We start from the raw sequence: 21,291 nt of genomic DNA on the forward strand, positions 1-21,291 counted from the left end.
TGTGTTTGTGAATTTGTTTGTATTTGTGTTTCTCTCTCTCTACCCAATCTCTCTCTCTCAACTCATTCTCTCTCTCCCTTTTTCTTTCTCTCTGTCTCTCTCTCTCTGTCTCTCTCTATCTCAACCCAATCTCTCTCTCAACTCATTCTCTCTCTCCCTCAACCCATTCTCTCTCTCTCAACCCAATCTCTCTCAACCCATTCTCTCTCTCTCAACCCATTCTCTCTCTCAACCCAATCTCTCTCAACCCATTCTCTCTCTCTCAACCCAATCTCTCTTTCAACCCATTCTCTCTCTCTCTCTCTCTCTCTCTCTCTCTCTCTCTCTCTCTCTCTCTCAACCCATTCTCTCTCTCAACTCATTCTCTCTCTCTCAACTCATTCTCTCTCTCTCAACCCATTCTCTCTCTCTCAACCCATTCTCTCTCTCAACCCATTCTCTCTCTCTCAACCCATTCTCTCTCTCTCTCAACTTATTCTCCCTCTCTCAACTCATTCTCTCTCTCAAGCCATTCTCTCTCTCTCAACCCATTCTCTCTCTCAACCCATTCTCTCTTTCTCAACCCATTCTCTCTCTCAACCCATTCTCTCTCTCAACCCAATATGTCTCTCAACCCATTCTCTCTCTCTCAACCCAATCTGTCTCTCAACCCATTCTCTCTCTCTCAACCCAATCTCTCGCTCCCTTTTTTCCTTCTCTCTGTCTCTCTCTCTCTTTCTCAACCCATTCTCTCTCTCAACCCATTCTCTCTCTCAACCCATTCTCTCTCTCAACTCATTTCTCTCAACCCATTCTCTCAACCCATTCTCTCTCAACCCAAACTCTGTCTCTCAACCCATTCTTTCTCTCAACCCATTCTCTCTATCTCAACCCAATCTCTCTCTCTGTCTGTCTCTCTCTCTCTCTCCCTTTCAAGGGGCTTTATTGGCATGGGAAACGTGTTAAAACTGCCAAAGTAATTGAGGTAGATAATATACAACAGTGAAATAAACAATACAAATTAACAGTAAACATTACACCTCCATAAGTTTCAAAAGAATAAAGACATTAAACATGTCATATTATGTATATATACAGTGTTGTAGCAATGTAAAAATGGTTATAGAACACAAGGGAAAATAAATCAGCATCAATATGGGTTGTATTTACAATGGTTTGTTCTTCACTCTCTCTCAATGAACCCATCTCTCTCTCTCTCTCTCTCTCTCTCTCTCTCTCTCTCTCAACCCATTCTCTCTCTCTCTCTCTCTCTCTCTCTCTCTCTCTCTCTCAACCCATTCTCTCTCTCTCTCTATTTCCCTCTCTCTCTCTGTCTCTCGCTCTGTTCTCTCTCTCTACCCAATCTCTCTCTCTCAACTCATTCTCTCTCTCTCAACTCATTCTCTCTCTCTCTCAACTCATTCTCTCTCTCTCAACCCAATCTTTCTCTCAACCCATTCTCTCTATCTCAACCCAATCTCTCTCTCTGTCTGTCTCTCTCTCTCTCTCCCTTTCAAGGGGCTTTATTGGCATGGGAAACGTGTTAAAACTGCCAAAGTAATTGAGGTAGATAATATACAACAGTGAAATAAACAATACAAATTAACAGTAAACATTACACCTCCATAAGTTTCAAAAGAATAAAGACATTAAACATGTCATATTATGTATATATACAGTGTTGTAGCAATGTAAAAATGGTTATAGAACACAAGGGAAAATAAATCAGCATCAATATGGGTTGTATTTACAATGGTTTGTTCTTCACTCTCTCTCAATGAACCCATTCTCTCTCTCTCTCTCTCTCTCTCTCTCTCTCTCTCTCTATCAACCCATTCTCTCTCTCTCTCTCTTTGTCTCTCTCTCTCAACCCATTCTCTCTCTCTCTCTCTCTCTCTCTCTCTCTCTCTCTCTCAACCCATTCTCTCTCTCTCTCTCTATTTCCCTCTCTCTCTCTGTCTCTCGCTCTGTTCTCTCTCTCTACCCAATCTCTCTCTCTCAACTCATTCTCTCTCTCTCAACTCATTCTCTCTCTCTCTCAACCCATTCTCTCTCTCTCTCAACCCAATCTCTCTCTCAACCCATTCTCTCTATCTCAACCCAATCTCTCTCTCTGTCTGTCTCTGTCTCTCTCTCCCTTTCTTTCTCTCTACCCATTCAATTCAATTTAATTCAAGGGGCTTTATTGGCATGGGAAACGTGTTAAAACTGCCAAAGTAATTGAGGTAGATAATATACAACAGTGAAATAAACAATAAAAATTAACAGTAAACATTACACATCCATAAGTTTCAAAAGAATAAAGACATTAAACATGTCATATTATGTATATATACAGTGTTGTAGCAATGTAAAAATGGTTATAGAACACAAGGGAAAATAAATCAGCATCAATATGGGTTGTATTTACAATGGTTTGTTCTTCACTCTCTCTCTCTCAACCCATTCTCTCTCTCTCTCTCTCTCTCTCTCTCAACCCATTCTCTCTCTCTCTCTCTTTGTCTCTCTCTCTCAACCCATTCTCTCTCTCTCTCTCTCTTTCTCTCTCTCTCTCTGTCTCTCTCTCTCTGTTCTCTCTCTACCCATTCTCTCTCTCTCAACCCATTCTCTCTCTCTCAACCCATTCTCTTTCTTTTTCTACCCATTCTCTCTCTCAACCCATTCTCTCTCTCGCTCTGCCCATTCTCTCTCTCAACCCATTATCTCTCTCTCATCCCCCCTCCTACTTCTTGTGTGCGAGTGGCTCTCTATCTGTATCCCTCCCCCTACCTCCTCTCCCTCCCTCCTCTCCGTTCCTCCCTCCCTCCTCTCCGTCCTCTCTCTCTCTCAGTCTCTCAGACACCGTGTCTCAGTGAAGGGGATTCTCCGTAACCAGCTGTAGCTTAACGTAATTTGTCACCTCAGTCACTCTCTATTCCCCAAGAGGAAACATTCCTTTTTCTTCTAATCATTACCACTTCAACGTTTAATTTCTCCGCTGGCATGTTGAAAATGTCAATCAAACCTGTGGAAGGTTCAAGCTGCACTGAGAGACAGAGAGAGTAGAAGAAGAGTAGAAGAAGTTTTAGACCAGCTCAAAGGGCACCTTTTTTTTCAGTTCTCGGATTCATTCACCTTTTGATTGAGACTATATACTGTGGTAAATTAAACTATGAAGACAGTGGTGTTACGGCAAAGGATCTTTCTTAGCCAAACTCAAGATCCAGGATTTTTTATTTATCTCAATTGAAATGCACAGGATCACCAGATTCATTGAAGGATCTGTTTGGACTTTTTTGGCTCGAGACATACCTGCAGTATATGTGAAGTTGGGAGACCAGAGTGAGCTAGGTGATGGTTCAACAGGCTAACAAAGCTAGATGCTAATTCTTCTGTTCCGGCATCCAGTCAGCTGACAATCCAGCAGATAACAATCAAGGTAAGCTTCTACCTCAAACACATTTCAATGGGACACCCCTGACACACGCGTGCACATATGCACGCACGAACACACACACAAACACACACACACCTGGCACTCCAACAGGCTGCCGGGCTCTGTCAGAGCAGATAAAAGCCTCCTTTATACCTGGTTCTGACATGCGTAATTTCTTCTTATTGTGACCACATCCTGATTGTATCCACATTAGTAGACCTTGTGATCTGGTGAAGACAGACCTGGCCAGTCAAACCTTTAATATCCTCATTATCTTGCCTACTAAAATCACTGACAGGTGGCACCATTGACATATGACATGAACATGTGTCTTAAAATAAATAAATTGTAAATAATATCAGTCAAATAATTTGCATACAGGTAGGGACCAGGAAATCAAATTCCTAAATGGTATTATACTGATCTGACACTTTTATTTAAAAAAAAAGTTATATCTTGAACCTAAAAGGGTTCTTCGGCTGTGCCCATAGGATAATCCTTTGAAGAACCCTTTTTGGTTCCAGATAGAACCGCTTTGGGTTTGATGTAGAACCCTTTCCACAGAGGGTTCTATATGGAACCCAAAAGGGTTCTACCTGGAACCCAAAAGGTGTTCTACCTGGAACCAAAAAGGGTTCTCCTACGGGGACAGCCAAAGAACTGTTTTGGAACCCTTTTTTCTAAGAATGTAGTCAGTGTTAAACCACAGTACAGTTAGCCACTATTGCAGCTAAGGTCACTGATATTTGTATTCCAGTCCGTCAATGCAGTTAAGTGTTGCGTAAAATCAATTATTCTTATAAGAGTTGAATGTTCATCTTGTCATTATTGTACTGCTGTATATTGTGTCTATGGTCTGTCTTTGAGACGATCCCCTATCTTCCAAACTAACCATACTGGAACATGATTGCAGTGCATTTGACCTTAAGTATGAATAAATATGTTTTTATGCTCCCTAAGATTAGTTATGTTTATTTTTCCTGGGGTTAATCCCCGTTCTACCATTACAGAAGCGTAATCAGCATTTGATTTCATGTAGATTGTTCACAGAGATTGTTCTAGATTAACGGGCCAGTTTCCCACAACCAGTTAAAGTCTACTCCTGGACTGAGAAGGCAATAGAAAATCTCCAATGAAAGTATTTTTTAGTCCAGGTATTGGCTTAATCTGGGTCTGGGAAACCTGCCAATAATGTTTGGGCTACAGACATTATAGCCCAAAAATATCAAATTATGTTCATTACATCACATTTCCAGATCTTCATCAGTGAGACCAGAAAGTGTACTGCTAGCTATATTTGATGAAGGTCTGGGAGACTTCACTGTTAATCCTAATTGGTTCAGGCTAGCAACACTTTCACCACTACCACTGTCTCTCTGTTTCTCTCTCTCTTCCACTCCTTTCTCCAGCGATAAATGTAGCATCCATGGAGCCAATGGTGGCCTTGGTGGAGCGATCGTTAATGAAAATATACATGTATTTCCCATTCCTCCCTCTCCTTCGCCCCTAATAAACATGGCATCCATCTGTTGTTGTTGCAGACATGCTAATAAGAATTTCATTTTTATTTATCTCTCCTCTCCTACTCCCCCATTCACCCATTCATACAAAGCAGTATGCTTTGCCCTGAACTGCACACACAGAACTTACATCACGATAGTCTTTCACGGTTAAGGTGTTGAGGAGGAATTGACTACTTCTCTTCTTGTGTTTTTAAGAAACAATTCTGTGAGGAAAATACCTAACCACTTGTATAATCTATTTGCATACACTTCAAACAGAATTATCCACAAGACACGACACTACGGGTTTCTTCCCTGTACCCAGCCTAAAAACAGATCTAATGCGTCTCTCAGTTATGTGTAGAACCATGTAATCATGGAATGCTCTGCCATCAGAGGTTACTCAGGCAAAAAACAAGTCAGCTTTAAAATACTAATAATAAAAAACATCTTGTATCACAGCACTTCTCCTCTTTCTAAAGATCAAATGTAACAGTTCTTTATATATGAATATATGAATAGTGTGTAAATAGTATTTTAATTGTCTCTTGGTGTCTTTCCAATATTTGTACATTTTATGAGTAGCTGCTGCATGATGCTAATAAACTATGACCCCTCCACCTCTATCTCCGTAGCGATGACCACGGTATCCATGGAGCCCCTGCTGGTCCTGATGGAGCTGATCCCCAACGCCACCGACCCGCCTTTAGACTCCACCCCTTCCTCTTCCGAAGACACCGCCGCCACCTTCACAATAGGCTGTATTCTCTCCCTCATGTGTCTGGTCGGCGTCTCCGGAAACATCTACACCCTCGTGGTCATGTGTCAATCCATGCGTTTCGCGGCGTCCATGTATATTTACATCATCAACTTAGCCCTGGCTGACCTCCTCTATCTGTTGACCATTCCGTTCGTGGTCTGCACGTACTTCCTGAAAGGTTGGTATTTTGGCGATGCTGGGTGCAGGATTCTAATCAGCATGGATTTTCTGACGATGCACGCCAGCATTTTCACGCTGACCATCATGAGCACAGAGAGATACTTTGCCGTGCTGAAACCGCTGGACACAGTCAAGCGGTCAAAGAGCTACCGCAAAGCCATTGCGGTGCTTGTATGGGTGGCTTCCCTGGTCCTGACTTTACCCATGATTCTCAGTATTCAGATGATGAAGGTGGGGAGCAAGGCCATGTGCCAGCCGACTATCTCACCGCTGTCCTATAAGGTGTACATCACCTTCCTGTTCTGTACCAGCATTGTGGCTCCGGGGATGATCATTGGCTTTCTCTACATAGGACTGGCTCGTACCTACTGGATCTCACAGACAGAAACCTTCAAACAGACCAAGAAACTACCCAACCAAAAGGTCAGTCAATTAAACTAAGTCTCTTTATGTCAATCAAACTAAATATCTCCCTCTGTCTTACCATGATTTAGATATGTCAAAGGAATATCCTTTGGTAAAAAAATGAATGTGATTGATTGCTGTAATCATGTAAATCCCTGTCCTGTAGGTCTTCTAGCTGATCTATATCTAATTCCATCTTGTTCTTCTCTATCCTCTAGGTCCTCTATCTGATCTTCACCATTGTACTGCTGTTCTGGGCCTGTTTCCTGCCCTTCTGGATCTGGCAGCTCCTGGGTCAGTTCAAGCCCTCCATCCATCTCTCCACCAAGTCCAAGCGCAACATTAACTACTTGACCACCTGTCTAACCTACTCCAACAGCTGCATCAACCCTTTCCTCTACACGCTGCTCACCAAGAACTATAAGGAGTACCTGCGGAAGCGCCAGCGTACCTGGACTGCGGGCAGCTACTTCAACCGATGGACCCGGTTCCAGCGATCACCAAGGAGGTCGCTGTCCTCCAGCAGCCAGCAGTGCACGGAGAGCTTTGTGCTCACGCACACACCGTCTCTGCGCACCACGCACAACAGCAGCCTGTGAGGTATAGGAGAAGATGTTTCTGGTCTTGGTCTTATCGTGACATTATCTCCACGTCTGCTACCCATTTACGGCGACGTACAGATGTCGGATCTTAACTTAATCACTATTTTGTTGCAGAGAGATTTCCTGTTGCATCAGGAAATTCAAATTAGCCTCGTGATTGGCAGAAAATGAGCAGTTGTCTTTTTCTCCACTCGGGGCAGTTGAGGCATTGGGATCGGGTCTTGCTATCAAAATTACATTATCTCTCACTCGCTCAAAATCTAGGCCTGGGTCTCATTGCTGCAACATTTAAATGTAAAAAAGGTATCTGAAATGCAGCCATACACATCAACAACTGTTGTTTTATACAGCTTTATAACACAAGATAGATATTGGTCTCCGTTAGTCTACGACATACAAGTGTCTAGTGTATCCAAAAGTTACAAATAAACTCAGCCATGGCCTGGTCGAGAGGTTATGGTTGCTGCCTTCAGTATATAGATTTTCCATGTCGATTCTGGCCCATTTCCTTATGGTAGAAATAGCTCGATCCCTCAATTGACTTGATGTAGTTACATATTTCAAATATGGACAGTCCAGGGTTATTTTCAACAACAACAAATATGGACAGTCCAGGGTTATTTTCAACAACAACAAATATGGACAGTCCAGGGTTATTTTCAACAACAACAAATATGGACAGTCCAGGGTTATTTTCAACAACAACAAATAAGGACAGTCCAGGGTTATTTTCAACAACAACAAAATTATCACGTGCGGCAAATACAAAACATTTAGACATTACCGTAAAATGATTACAAATGAGATCTAAAAAATATATATAATAACACAATAAAATAACAATAATGAGTACCGGTACCGAGTCAATGTGCGGAGTATGAGGTAGTTGAGGTAATATGTACATGTAGGTAGAGGGAAAAGTGACTAGGCAATCAGGATAGATAATAAACAGAATAGCAGCAGTGTCTGTGAAGAGTGTGAAAGAGTGTCTGCGAGTAAATGTAGGTGGCATCAATATTCATGTGTGAGCCTACAGTTGAAGTCGGAAGTTTACACCTTAGCCAAATAAATACTCAGTTTTTCAAAATGTTTCAGTTTTTCACAATTTAATCCTAGTAAAAAGTCACTCTCTAAGGTCGGTTAGGATCAACACTGAAAGAATAATACTAACAGAGAGAAGGATTTATTTCAACTAATTTCTTTCATCACATTCCCAGTGGGTCAGAAGTTTACATACACTCAATTAGTATTTGGTAGCAATGCCTTTAAATTGTTTAACTTGGGTCAAATGCTGTGGGTAGCCTTCCACAAGCTTCCCACAATAAGTTGGGTGAATTTTGGCCCATTACTCCTGACAGAGCTGGTGTAACTGAGTCAGGTTTGTAGGCTTCCTTGCTTGCACATGCTTTTTCAGTTCTGGCCACACATTTGCTATAGGATATTGCTCCCAAGGATGAACCAGACTTGTGAAGGTCTACAATTTTCTTTCTGAAGTCTTGGCTGATTTCTTTTGATTTTCCCATGATGTCAAGGAAAGAGGCACTGAGTTTGAAGGTAGGCAACTTAGTCTATGTAAACTTTTTACACACTGGAATTATGATACAGTGAATTATAAGTGAAATAATCTGTCTGTAAACAATTGTTGGAAAAATTACTTGTGTCATACACAAAGTAGATGTCCTAACCGACTTTCCAAAGCTATAGTTTGTTATCAAGAAATTTGTGGAGTGGTTGAAAAAATATTTTGAATGGCTCCAACCGAAGTCAATGTAAACTTCCTAATTCAACTGTATGTAGAGTGTGAATGTGTGTGTTGGAGTGTCAGGTTAGTATTTGTGACTGTGTGGGTAGAGTCCAGTGAGTGTGCATAGAGCCAGTGCAAAAATGTCAGTGCAAAAACAACAAAGGAGATCAATAGCAGTCTTCTGGCTTGCGGTTAGAAGCTGTTCTGGAGCCTTTTGGTCCCAGACTTGGCATTCCGGTACCGATTGTTATGTGGGAACAGAGTATGACTTGGTGGTGATGTACTGGACCGTACGCACTACCCTGTGTATTGCCTTGTGGTCGTATGCCAAGCAGTTGCCATACCAAACAGTCATGCAGCCAGGCAAGATGCTCTCAGTGGTGCAGCTGAATCCCTTTTTAAGGATCTGAAGGCCCATGCCAAATCTTTTCAGCTTCCTGAGGGGGAGGAGGCATTGTCATGACCTCTGCACGACTGTGTTGGTGTGTTTGGACCATGATAGGTCCTTAGTGATGTGGACACAGAGGAGCTTCATCTCTTGACACGCTCCAATACAGCCCCGTCAATGTGAATGGGGGCGTGCTCGGCCCTCCATTTCCTATAGTCCACGGTCAGCTCCTTTGTCTTGCTGATGTTGAGGGAGAGGTTGTTGTACTGGCACCACACTGCCAGGCCTCTGACCTCCCTATAGGCTGTCCCATCGTTGTCGGTGACAAGGCCAACCACTGTTGTGCTGTCGGCAAACTTAATGATGGTGCTGGGGTCGTGGGTGAACAGGGTGTACAAGGAGGGAACTAAGCACACATCCCTGTGGGGCCCCGTGTTGAGGAACATCCTGGCGGATGTGTTGTTGCCTACCCTCATCACCTGGGGATGGACGGACAGGAAGTCCTGGTTCCTGTTGCAGAGGGAGGTGTTCAGTCCCAGGGTCCTTAATTTAGTGATGAGCTTGGAGGGCACTATGGTGTACTATGGTAGACAATGCACAGAATTAAGCTTTAATATTGCAGATAAATCTGCATCATATCCAATCCCCCATTTAAATATATATATATATATATATATGTTTTGTAAATATATACAATATATAAAATATGTATTTATTTTCCCCTAACCTTACCACCCCTCCGCTAGTTGGAGTAAACTATTGGACAACAACACTTCGTCTTCTACTTCCAGTTTATACATACTATATACATTTTACGGACAAAGTATATTTGACAATGGTAATTTTTTGTTTGTTTTTAGTCCCAACCTTCAGCTCTACTCAACCCCTCCCATCTATCTCTGAACACCATCCAGTTCTGATTTCAATTTGGCATATATTTTTCAGACAGACAAGTTCTTTACTTTCTCCCTCTTCCACTTGCCTCTTTCATTTTTGCGGTAATGCTGGAATTAGTTGGTTGTAATTTTGAGTAGAGCAGACATTTCAATATATTTTTGTTAGCTGCATGTGTGACATAACTCCACCAGTCCTATTTATGATACAATTTACAAAGAGTTTTCTGATTTAAAAAAAGTATATATATATTTTTAGTTTTTTTTATTGATTATTATATTTGAGTACAACCAAAATATTTGTTGTAATATTTATTGTAATATTTATTCTCTTTTCTGGTGGATTAAACTGAAATTGCAACCAACTTTCAATGGCTTGTTTTTAAAAAAGCAATATTTGGGAGATGCTTTCATGTTCAAATAACCCGAAAGTGAGAGGTTGTAATCTGAATAAAGGGAACAATGTCATTTTTGAACATGGGGTGAGACATTCTTAGTAATCTGTTAGAGAACCAGTTTGAATTTATTAAGTATAACTTTTGTATGACTGAATCCTATAGTAGTGCTTTAATATTTAATAATTTCTTCCCTCTGAATTCATATAAATAGGCCCATTTAATTCTGTCTAGCCTCCCATTCCAAATTAAATAGAATATTTTGGCTCATATAATAATAAATAAAAAAACAAGTCACTAGGTCATAAGCAAATAAGTAAACTGGGACTAAAGAGTTAATCAGGGCGATTTTTTCACAAACAGACAGGTATTTTCCTTCTATGGTTGCAAGAACTGAATTATGTTTGCTAACTTTATATTAAAATGTAGTGAGATCTTTTTTTTGGGGGGGGGGGTATGAATACCGAGTATGTCCACATCCCTGTCAGACCATTTTATTGGTAAACTACACGGTAATGAGAGGTTAGAAAAATATAGGTTAGAAAAATAGCTCCTCTATGAGGCTGTGGAGGGATACAAATTGTGGATTGAAAATAAAACATGAATCAGCGTACAATGACACATTTATTTTTAAGCCCTGGATGTCTAGCTCCTTGATATTATTGTCGTATTGGATTTTAATAGCTTACATTTCGATGGCCATTGTAAATAGATATGCCGATAGTGGACAACCTTGTTTTACCCCTTTTGACAGTTTAATACTTTATGAGAAGTAGCCATTATTTACTAGTTTACACCTAGGGTTACTATATTTAACTTGAACCCATTGTATAAGAGATTCTGCGAAATGCAAATATTCCAGGCTTTTATATATAAATTCCAGTCGTACTTTATCAATAGTGTTTTCAAAATCAGCTATGAATACCAGGACTGGTTTCTCAGATTTCTCATAGTTTTCTATTGTTTGCAGTACTTTTCTTAAATTGTTTCCAATGCATCATCCACGTTAAAAAAACTGTCTGATTAGGATGAATAATATCTAACGATACCTTTCAATTCTATGCCTATGCATTTTCCTCAAATTTAATTTAATTTATTTATTTCACCTTTATTTAACCAGGTAGGCAAGTTGAGAACAAGTTCTCATTTAAAATTGCGACCTGGCCAAGATAAAGTAAAGCAGTTCGAAACATACAACAACACAGAGTTACACATGGAGTAAAACAATGATAATAATACAGTAGAAATATAATTCTATATACGATGTGAGCAAATGAGGTAAAGGCAACAAAAAAAGGCCATGGTGGCAAAGTCAATACAATATAGCAAGCAAAACACTGGAATGGTAGATTTGCAATGGACGAATGTGCAAGATAGAGATACAAATAATGGGGTGCAAATGAGCAAAATAAATAAATAAGAGTAGGGGGAGAGGTAGTTGTTTGGGCTAAATTATAGATGGGCTATGTACTGATGCAGTAATCTGTGAGCTGCTCTGATAGCTGGAGCTTAAAGCTGGTGAGGGAGATACGTGTTTCCAGTTTCAGAGATTTTTGTAGTTTGTTCCAGTCATTGGCAGCAGAGAACTGGAAGGAGAGGCGGCCAAAGGAAGAATCGGTTTTGGGGGTGACCAGAGAGATATACCTGCTGGAGCGAGTGCTACAGGTGGATGCTGCTATGGTGACCAGCGAGCTGAGATAAGGGGGGACTTTACCTAGCAGGGTCTTGCAGATGACCTGGAGCCAGTGGGTTTGGCGATGAGTATGAAGTGAGGGCCAGCCAACGAGAGTGTACAGCTCGCAGTGGTGGGTAGTACGTGTAGGTCTGTAGCTTTTAAGCGGGGGATGACCGCAGCTGCTTTCCAATCTTTGGGAATCTCAGACAACACGAAAGAAAAGTTGAACAGCATAGTAATAAGGGTTGCAACAATTTTGGCAGATAATTTTAAAAGAAAGGGTCCAGATTGTCTAGCCTGGCTGATTTGTAGGGGTCCAGATTTTGCAGCTCTGTCAGAACATCAGCTGATTGCCCGGTGTAGGGGGGTGCAGTGCTGTTGCCCGGTGTAGGGCTAGCCAGGTGGAAAGCATGGCCAGCCATAGAAAAATGCTTATTGAAATTCTCAATTATAGTGGATTTATCGGTGGTGACAGTGATTCCTATCCTCAGTGCAGTGGGCAGCTGGGAGGAGGTGTTCTTATTCTCCATTGACTTCACAATGTCCCAGAACTTTTTTGTGATTGTGTTGCAGGAAGCACATTTATGCTTGAAAAAGCTCGCCTTGGCTTTTCTAACTACCTGTGTATATTGGTTTCTAGCTTCCCTGAAAAGTTTCATTTCAAGGGGGCTGTTTGATGCTAATGCAGAATGCCATAGGATGTTTTTGTGTTGGTTAAGGGCAGTCAGGTCTGGAGAGAAGCAAAGGCTATATCTGTTCCTGGTTCTAAATTTCTTGAATGGGGCATGCTTATTTAAGATGGTGAGGAAGGCATTTTTGAAAATAACCAGGCATCCTCTACTGACGGGATGAGATCAATATCAATATCCAGGATACCCCTGCCCGATCGATTAGAAAGGCCTGCTCACTGAAGTGTTTCAGGGAGCATTTGACAGTGATGAGCGGAGGTCGTTTGACCGCTGACCCATTATGGATGCAGGCAATGAGGCAGTGATCGCTGAGATCTTGGTTGAAAACAGCAGAGGTGTATTTAGAGGGCAAGTTGGTTAGGATGATATCTATGTGGGTGCCCGTGTTTATGGCTTTTGGGTGATACCTGGTCGGTTCATTGATAATTTGTGTGAGATTGAGGCCATCAAGCTTAGATTGTAGGATGGCTGGGGTGTTTAGAATGTTCCAGTTTAAATCGCCTAGCAGCACGAGCTCTGAAGAGAGATGGGGGGCAATCAGTTCACAAATGGTGTCCAGAGCACAGCCGGGGGCAGAGGGTGGTCTATAGCAGGCGGCAACAGTGAGAGCCTTGTTTTTAGAGAGGTGGATTTTAAAAGTAGAAGTTCAAATTGTTTGGGTACAGACCTGGATAGTAGGACAGAACTCTGCAGGCTATCTTTGCAGTAGATTGCAACACCGCCTCCTTTGGCGGTTCTATCTTGTCTGAAAATGTTGTAGTTTGGGATGAAGATTTCAGAATTTCTGGTGGTCTTCCTAAGCCAGGATTCAGACACCGCTAGAACATCCGGGTTGGCAGAGTGTCCTAAAGCAGTGAATAAAACAAACTTAGGGAGGAGGCTACTAATGTTAACATGCATGAAACCAAGGCTATTATGGTTACAGAAGTCATCAAAAGAGAGCACCTGGGGAATAGGAGTGGAGCTAGGCACTACAGGATTCACCTCTACATCACCAGAGGAACAGAGGAGTAGTAGGTTAAGGGTACGGCTAAAAGCTATGAGAATTGGTCGTCTAAAACGTGTGGAACAGAGAGTAAAGGAGGTTTCTAGGGGCGATAAAATAGCTTTAAAGGATTAATGTACAGACAAAGGTATGGTAGGTTGTGAATACAGTGGAGGTAAACCTAGATATTGAGTGATGATGAGAGAGATATTGTCTCGAGAAACATCATTGAAACAAGGTGATGTCATCGCATGTGTGGGTAGTGGAACTAATAGGTTGGATAAGGTTTAGTGAGCAAGGCTAGAGGCTCTACAGTGAAATAAGCCAATAACCACTAACCAGAACAGCAATGGACAAGGCATATTGACATTAAGGAGAGGCATGCTTTGTCAAGTGATCGCAAGGGTCCAGTGAGTAGTGAAGTTGGTTGGGGTCACGATTCGGACAGCTAGCCCGGGCCATCGGTAGCAAGCTAGCATAGGATGGAGGTCTGTTTTTAGCCACCTTGTGCGTTCCGTCAGTAGATTAGTGGGGTTCCGTGTGGTAGAGGAGATCAATCCAATTGGCAAAATAGATATAGTTATAGTGACCCAAGAAAAATTGTCCGATAGACCTATTCAGATAGCAGCCGATAAGACAGCTAACGATTAGCGGGACGCAGATGGGCGTTCAGGTAACATTGCGGGGGATGGGCCAGTTGGATAACTCCCTCGGGCAGGTAACGTCAGTAATCCAGTCGTGAAGGCCACCTGGGGCGCGCATCGCCAGTAAAACGGGTCCGGATAGGTGATTGTAGCCCAGGAGTGGCTGATGGATCTCTTCAGCTGGCTAGCTCTGGAATAATCGATGTTTGCTCCGGGATCGACGTAAGCCATTAGTCACACGGATAGCACCTAGCTAGCTGTGAGATCCAGGTGTAAATGTCCAGAGCTTGCGGTTGAAATCCGGGGATATGGAGAGAAAATAGGTCCGGTATGTTCTGGTCTCAGTCGCGTTGTACAAAACTGGCGATAGCTTTTTGAGCTAAAGGATAGCTGATGACCACAAACCGTGGTTAGCTTAATACTAATGTTAGCCAGTAAACTGTCTAGCTAGCTCCTGGCTGGCTAGCTTCTGGCTGACTAGCTTCTGATTTTTGCAGTACTGAAGTGTAAGGGGCTTCCAATTTTTTCAATGGACTGGATAATTATATTTAACACATGGTTCCTGTTTCAGTAAGAACGAAATTAGACCTTGTTGAGTATCTGATAATCTACATTTCTTTTATTTAGGAGTGGTTAAAACAATCTAATAACGGTTTACTGAGTACATAAAAAATTGTATGCCATCCTGCCCTGGGGTTTTCCTGGACTGATAAAGGCTTTAATTGCATCAAGAAGCTGCCCCTCTGTAATTTGGCCTTCACATGAGTACAGCTGTTCATTTAATATTATTAATAGTAGAAAATAATCCTTACAATTAACTTCTGTTAGTGGAAATGGAGGAGACTGAAACAAAACATATACTTAAGGTACTTTGCTTCCTTATTCAAAATATTGTTTGTTGAATCATTGGTGAGTGGGTCATTACATTTCCGTAATTTTTTGTTGTTGTAACATTTATATGTTGACGATAAAAAAAGAAAATAGGTGTATTTTTCACTTTATTTTTATAATATATTTACTACACTCTCTCTTTCTTGAATAAGTTCCTCCATTTCTTTTTTCCCCTCTAACATATTCTGTGCCTCTATGGTACAGTTTTTATTGCTATCTATCTGTACTGTTAGTCCCTCTATTCTTTTGTTAATATGAATTATTTTGACCTAAACTGCTTTTGTTTTAAAGACAAGTATAAAATTGCATGGTCTCTAAAGGCACATTTAAAAGTGTTCCATACAATAAGGGCTTTGTTAAGTCATAAAAAGTCAGTTATAAATTATTCTGTCCTAGTTAAAAACAAGTTGTAATTAAAAAGGCTTTGATAAGATTTCCAATATCCTTGCCCACGTGGAAATTCTGTAAGAGTAATGCATAGGCCAACTATTTAACGGTCCGACCGCATTCTGTCTCCAATAGACACTTTTTTAAACTTTTGGTGTCAGCGAGAATGACATAAGAAAGTAGTCAAGCTTGATTTAACCTCCGCCACGTGTATCTAACTAGGTCAGGATTTTAAGCCTCCTCCATGTATATCTCACTAGGTCAGGATTTTAAACCTCCGCTATGTATATCTCACTAGATCAGGATTTTAAGCCTAAGATATGAATATCTCACTCGGTCAGGATTTTAAGCCTCCTCCATGTATATCTCACTAAGTCAGGATTTTAAGCCTCCTCCATGTATATCTCACTAGGTCAGGATTTTAAGCCTAAACCATGCATATCTCACTAGGTCAGGATTTTAAGCCTAAACCATGTATATCTCACTAGGTCAGGATTTTAAGCCTCCTCCATGTATATCTCATGAGGTCAGGATTTTAAACCTAAGCCATGCATATCTCACTAGGTCATGATTTTAAGCCTAAACCATGCATATCTCACTAGGTCAGGATTTTAAGCCTAAAATATGTATATCTCACTAGGTCATGATTTTAAGCCTAAACCATGCATATCTCACTAGGTCAGGATTTTAAGCCTAAAATATGCATATCTCACTAGGTCATGATTTTAAGCCTAAACCATGCATATCTCACTAGGTCAGGATTTTAAGCCTAAAATATGTATATCTCACTAGGTCATGATTTTAAGCCTAAACCATGCATATCTCACTAGGTCAGGATTTTAAGCCTAAAATATGCATATCTCACTAGGTCAGGATTTTAAGCCTAAACCATGCATATCTCACTAGGTCAGGATTTTAAGCCTAAACCATGCATATCTCACTAGGTCATGATTTTAAGCCTAAACCATGCATATCTCACTAGGTCAGGATTTTAAGCCTAAAATATGTATATCTCACTAGGTCAGGATTTTAAGACTCCTCCATGTATATCTCACTAGGTCATGATTTTAAGCCTCCATATATCCACTAGTTCTAATATATCCCATGATATTCATACTTTCCTGTCGTGACTTGACTTTAACATTAACCTGAAGACTGTTATTCATCTAATTACCTACATGTGTTTAATTGTTACCCGATTAAATGAATAATGTAATAATTAGCTCATTAGGATCTGGGGCACCATGAGAGCAACAATATGGCTGATTGTTACTAAAGACATGGAGAGGCCGAGAGAGAAAGAGCGACAGAGCCACTAAATGTTGGTACATTTAGAAACTACTCTCCTTTATAGTGCTCCTATATTTTGCACACAAACTGCCGCACGCTTGGAGTAAGAAATCGTGAATGTACTTACGTTAAATGCCTTGGTTCGCGGTGTGTCGCTCTCGGGAACCGGGCCGCCTTGGAAATGGGGTTGGGCCTTTTTTGGCCTATTTAAAAAATCGTGCATATCTTAATTTATTTCCACAATTAAATAATAATATGTATAATAGTGTAAGCAGTTCATACGAAGGATTGTGATCTATAACCAGGATTACATTTTTGGCTAACAATTATTTTGATGCATCTTGTATTGTCCCTAAAATAGTTACCCCATAGCAACAGATGTGGGATACACACACACGCACACGCACACGCACACGCACACACACACACACACACACACACACACACACACACACACACACACACACACACACACACACACACACACACACACACACGCACACTCCCCACCCTTTCCCCACAAACAATCACAAACTCAGATGTTCAACAGCTGTTCCATCCCCGAGCACAGCTCAAGTGTCGACTTGATGTGAAAATATGTGTACTGTTGTAGCTGTTTGAGAGGGCATGAAAAATTGAGCAAGCCAGGGAGATTTGATTAACCAATGTCAAGTACAAGCTGATGGTGCTCAGATATACACACCCTTACCATTATACACACACAGATACTGGTCCCCCATTGTGACTATTTTACCAAGCATCTCTGTGCCACCAGGATCACAATAATATACCCCGTCTCTGAATGTCCGAGTGTGACAACCTCCCCATGGGTTACTGCAGCTAGTTTTGCCAGCATTGCCACTACCTGGTTGAGGGCAACCCACCAACATTCCCAACTGTTAGGTACATGGTCACCAAGGTTCTCATTAACAGCTTTGAGAGTTTATTTGTATATTATGCTCACCCAGAGCTTTGGCTTTGTTGGACAAACCCTGCCAGGCAGGCTCAGACTCTTCAGGTGGCAGTGCTACTTCAGTGGGTCTCTGACCGTGTTCATCTTTCTGTCTTGGTTGAGAATAGGTGTTTGTTTCATCCAGGTGGCAAAGGGCCGTGTGGAGTGCAGTAGAGATTGCGTCATCTGTGGATCTGTGGATTTTCATCTGTGGATTTTACCCCCAATCTTGATAAGAAATGAACATACCAGACACGTTTTGATAACACAAATAATTCAATAATAACAGTCAGTAGGCTACACCAACATTAGTGACCATTCATATAGATTGCCAAGGTAGATTTGCAGTGGTAAACAAGGAAATACATTATTGGCTTGGCAGGAGATAACATTCCTTCCCGACTCGTTTAGAGGTAAGACATTTTAACAACATCTGATGAAAAATGTATCAACCAGCAGTTTTCTGTTCCATCTAGGCTTGCTAGTTATTTGTGCATTCGGTTGATGAGTCTGTTTTGCTAACTAGTTATTTGTGCATTCGGTTGATGAGTCTGTTTTGCTAGCTAGTTATTTGTGCATTCGGTTGATGAGTCTGTTTTGCTTGCTAGTTATTTGTGCATTCGGTTGATGAGTCTGTTTTGCTTGCTAGTTATTTGTGCATTCGGTTGATGAGTCTGTTTTGCTAGCTAGTTATTTGTGCATTTGGTTGATGAGTCTGTTTTGCTAGCTAGTTATTTGTGCATTCGGTTGATGAGTCTGTTTTGCTAGCTATTTATTTGTGCATTCGGTTGATGAGTCTGTTTTGCTAGCTAGTTATTTGTGCATTCGGTTGATGAGTCTGTTTTGCTAACTAGTTATTTGTGCATTCGGTTGATGAGTCTCTTTTGCTAACTAGTTATTTGTGCATTCGGTTGATGAGTCTGTTTTGCTTGCTAGTTATTTGTGCATTCGGTTGATGAGTCTGTTTTGCTAGCTAGTTATTTGTGCATTCGGTTGATGAGTCTGTTTTGCTTGCTAGTTATTTGTGCATTCGGTTGATGAGTCTGTTTTGCTAGCTAGCTGCATGCAGTGTCTGTTTACCTAGCTAACATTAGCTAACTTTTTCTTGCCAATTCCCCTTCCTTTTTTGTGTTGCACCATTGGGGTTGGTGTTACTAGTTAACATTAGAGGCTAAGTTGTTCTACTCTTACTGTATAACAACTTGAACAAGCCTAAAAATATGCAAAACTATTAACCAAACGATTGCACATAAATAAATGTAGTTGTGGCTTCAGCAACTTGAACAAGCACTGATATTTCAGCAGTGAGGTTCATGTCTCACCCCTTGTCTCTGCTTGTTGTCACTTGACCCTTTAAAGGACAACCCAACCTGACACCCTACAGATGTAAATAACTTGTTGTGAACCTCCCAGCCGCCAGGATAATCACCATATGCCACAATATTTGTCAGGAGTGTGTAGCATCACACTTTTAGCTAGAAATAGATTCACCCATAGATTTGTCTGAACATTGTAGTTTCATAAGCTCATTCTAAGATACAGATGTGATTTCTGTCCCGGGGGATGCTCCCTGTGCAGGTATTCAACGCTAGTTGAATTAGGTGTTAATGTACCTGTATACTCCTGTCATGTGTATGGAAAAAAAACATGTGGCTTTCATGACAAAAATGTGCCCTCCTTTACTGAACAGGCATATGAATGTTGGAGGCTAATCTCTTTGAGATGTCCCTCATTTGGGAATGACTTATTTTGGACAATGGACTGTGTTTTAAGGACTCAGGCAGGAAAAACCAAGACAAACGTTAACATTTATTCAATCATTGATGTCTTCACATGTTTCTAGTTTTGAGGCTTGGTCATCTGTCTTAGTCCCCTGCAATGAGAGAGAAAGGCATCGTGATATCACAATTCTGTGTGCATTTCATTTCAAATGTATTCATGTTTGATATGCATTAATATACTTATATTAGACAAATTCTCTTTCATCACATGCCAGTATTTGTTTTGTATCTAATACATTTTTTTATTTGCACCCTTTATTTAACTAGGCAAGTCAGTTAAAAACAAGTTCTTATTTTCAATGACTGCCTAGGAACAGTGGGTTAACTGCCTGTTCAGGGGCAGAAAGACAGATTTGTACCTTGTCAGCTCGGGGGTTTGAACTTGCAACCTTCCAGTTACTAGTCCAACAGTCTAACCACTAGGCTACACTGACACTAGGATGAAGTTGCCTTTTCCTTCGAATCTAGTTAGAATGAATCGTATCACCTCTTAATATCAGTTATCTACGAATATTAAACAATATTGTCTTGAACATCGGTGTAATTTAATAACATGACCCGTGTGTGATAATTGTATGATGTAATGACAAACACCTACCCATTAAAGGGGGAAAAAAATATTATCTTTTGTAATATTAGCTTCCTGGTGGAACACCACTATTCTGGCAATTCATCTTCTTAAACAGTCTGTAAAATAGCTTATTTAGCTTTCTCAAAAAATTGGCTGTATGATATAATGGGCGCAAATGTACATGTTTTGTCCACAACAGCAGACCGAGCAATATGTGAGAGGAGGACCCTATACTGTACAATAATTATTCTGGTTGGTGTCAACTTCGTTCATGAACAGGTACTGAGGGGAGATCGATTATGTTACTTGCTCACATATTATTTGTGTCGGCTATTTCCATTTTGGCATATTTGTTCACTGAATTGTGAATTGCTGGTACTAGTTGCTCACTCTGCTACAGTTGCTACAATGTGGCTGCAAACGTCTCGCGCTCTGTGGAATGTGAGTGGTGCCTTTGAATACCTTCCCAAATGGCAGTAAACTAGTGGCAAGTGTTACCTACTAAGGTAGGTGACATTGGAGGCAGGTATGCAGCTTCCTTCGGATTGGTTAAATAATAACCGTATGTTATACACCAACATCATTCATACAAAGTGTCAAAACAATGTCCCAGCACTGGGCGCAAACTCATGATGCTCATAGCCCGAAGCATGCTGCTCATACCACTGCGTTACTGCAGTTCACAATGCTCTAGCAAGCTGTGAGAGTACTTGATGATACTTGATGATATGAGGTCAGCTGGTTTGCAGAGCCTACCCCTAACCATAGCCCCCTGGGTGCTGCATTTTAGAGCCCAGCTGACCCCCTGGCAGAAATTATACACTCTACAACCTGCTGCAGGATTATATTCTTCCTGCGACGAAATGTGTCACATTAAGATTGGACAAGTATACTGTACGTTTGATGGGTGTTTAGGATGTACAGTGCATTCTGGGAAATTATTGCAAAATGTTGAATAAAAGGTTGAAACGGTCTGAATACTTTCCGAACGGACCGTGTGTTGTGTGTCACCACGGTGATGTCAGTCTGTGAGAAACAGACGAGGAGGTCAATGCGTGGTTTCGGGGCTTCCCCTGATGTTATGTCACTTGTGTCTCTCCAAACATATCTGCTCCTGGGGGAACAACTTGTGCTGTATTGTAATGTACACCAAGTATAAAAAA

The 21,291-nt window shown here is 41.1% G+C and overlaps 1 protein-coding gene across 2 annotated transcripts in view; it reads left to right on the plus strand.

The window, feature by feature from the left end:
* The first annotated feature begins 2,821 nt into the window (after positions 1-2,821).
* LOC135505194 (urotensin-2 receptor-like) overlaps positions 2,822-21,291 on the plus strand; it is a 109,968-nt gene continuing 91,498 nt past the window's right edge. Inside the window, exons 1-3 of one of the 2 annotated variants that reach the window (XM_064924358.1) lie at positions 2,822-3,397; positions 5,532-6,259; positions 6,460-6,841. In XM_064924358.1, the coding sequence (XP_064780430.1) occupies positions 5,534-6,259; positions 6,460-6,840 (1,107 nt within the window). In that variant the 5' untranslated portion in view covers positions 2,822-3,397; positions 5,532-5,533 and the 3' untranslated portion in view covers position 6,841. Of the gene's footprint in view, positions 3,398-5,531; positions 6,260-6,459 lie in introns of both variants that reach the window. The other variant, XM_064924357.1, reaches the window with a different exon arrangement.

This window comes from Oncorhynchus masou, chromosome 18, assembly GCF_036934945.1.
Source record: "Oncorhynchus masou masou isolate Uvic2021 chromosome 18, UVic_Omas_1.1, whole genome shotgun sequence".
Classification (NCBI taxonomy): domain Eukaryota; kingdom Metazoa; phylum Chordata; class Actinopteri; order Salmoniformes; family Salmonidae; genus Oncorhynchus; species Oncorhynchus masou.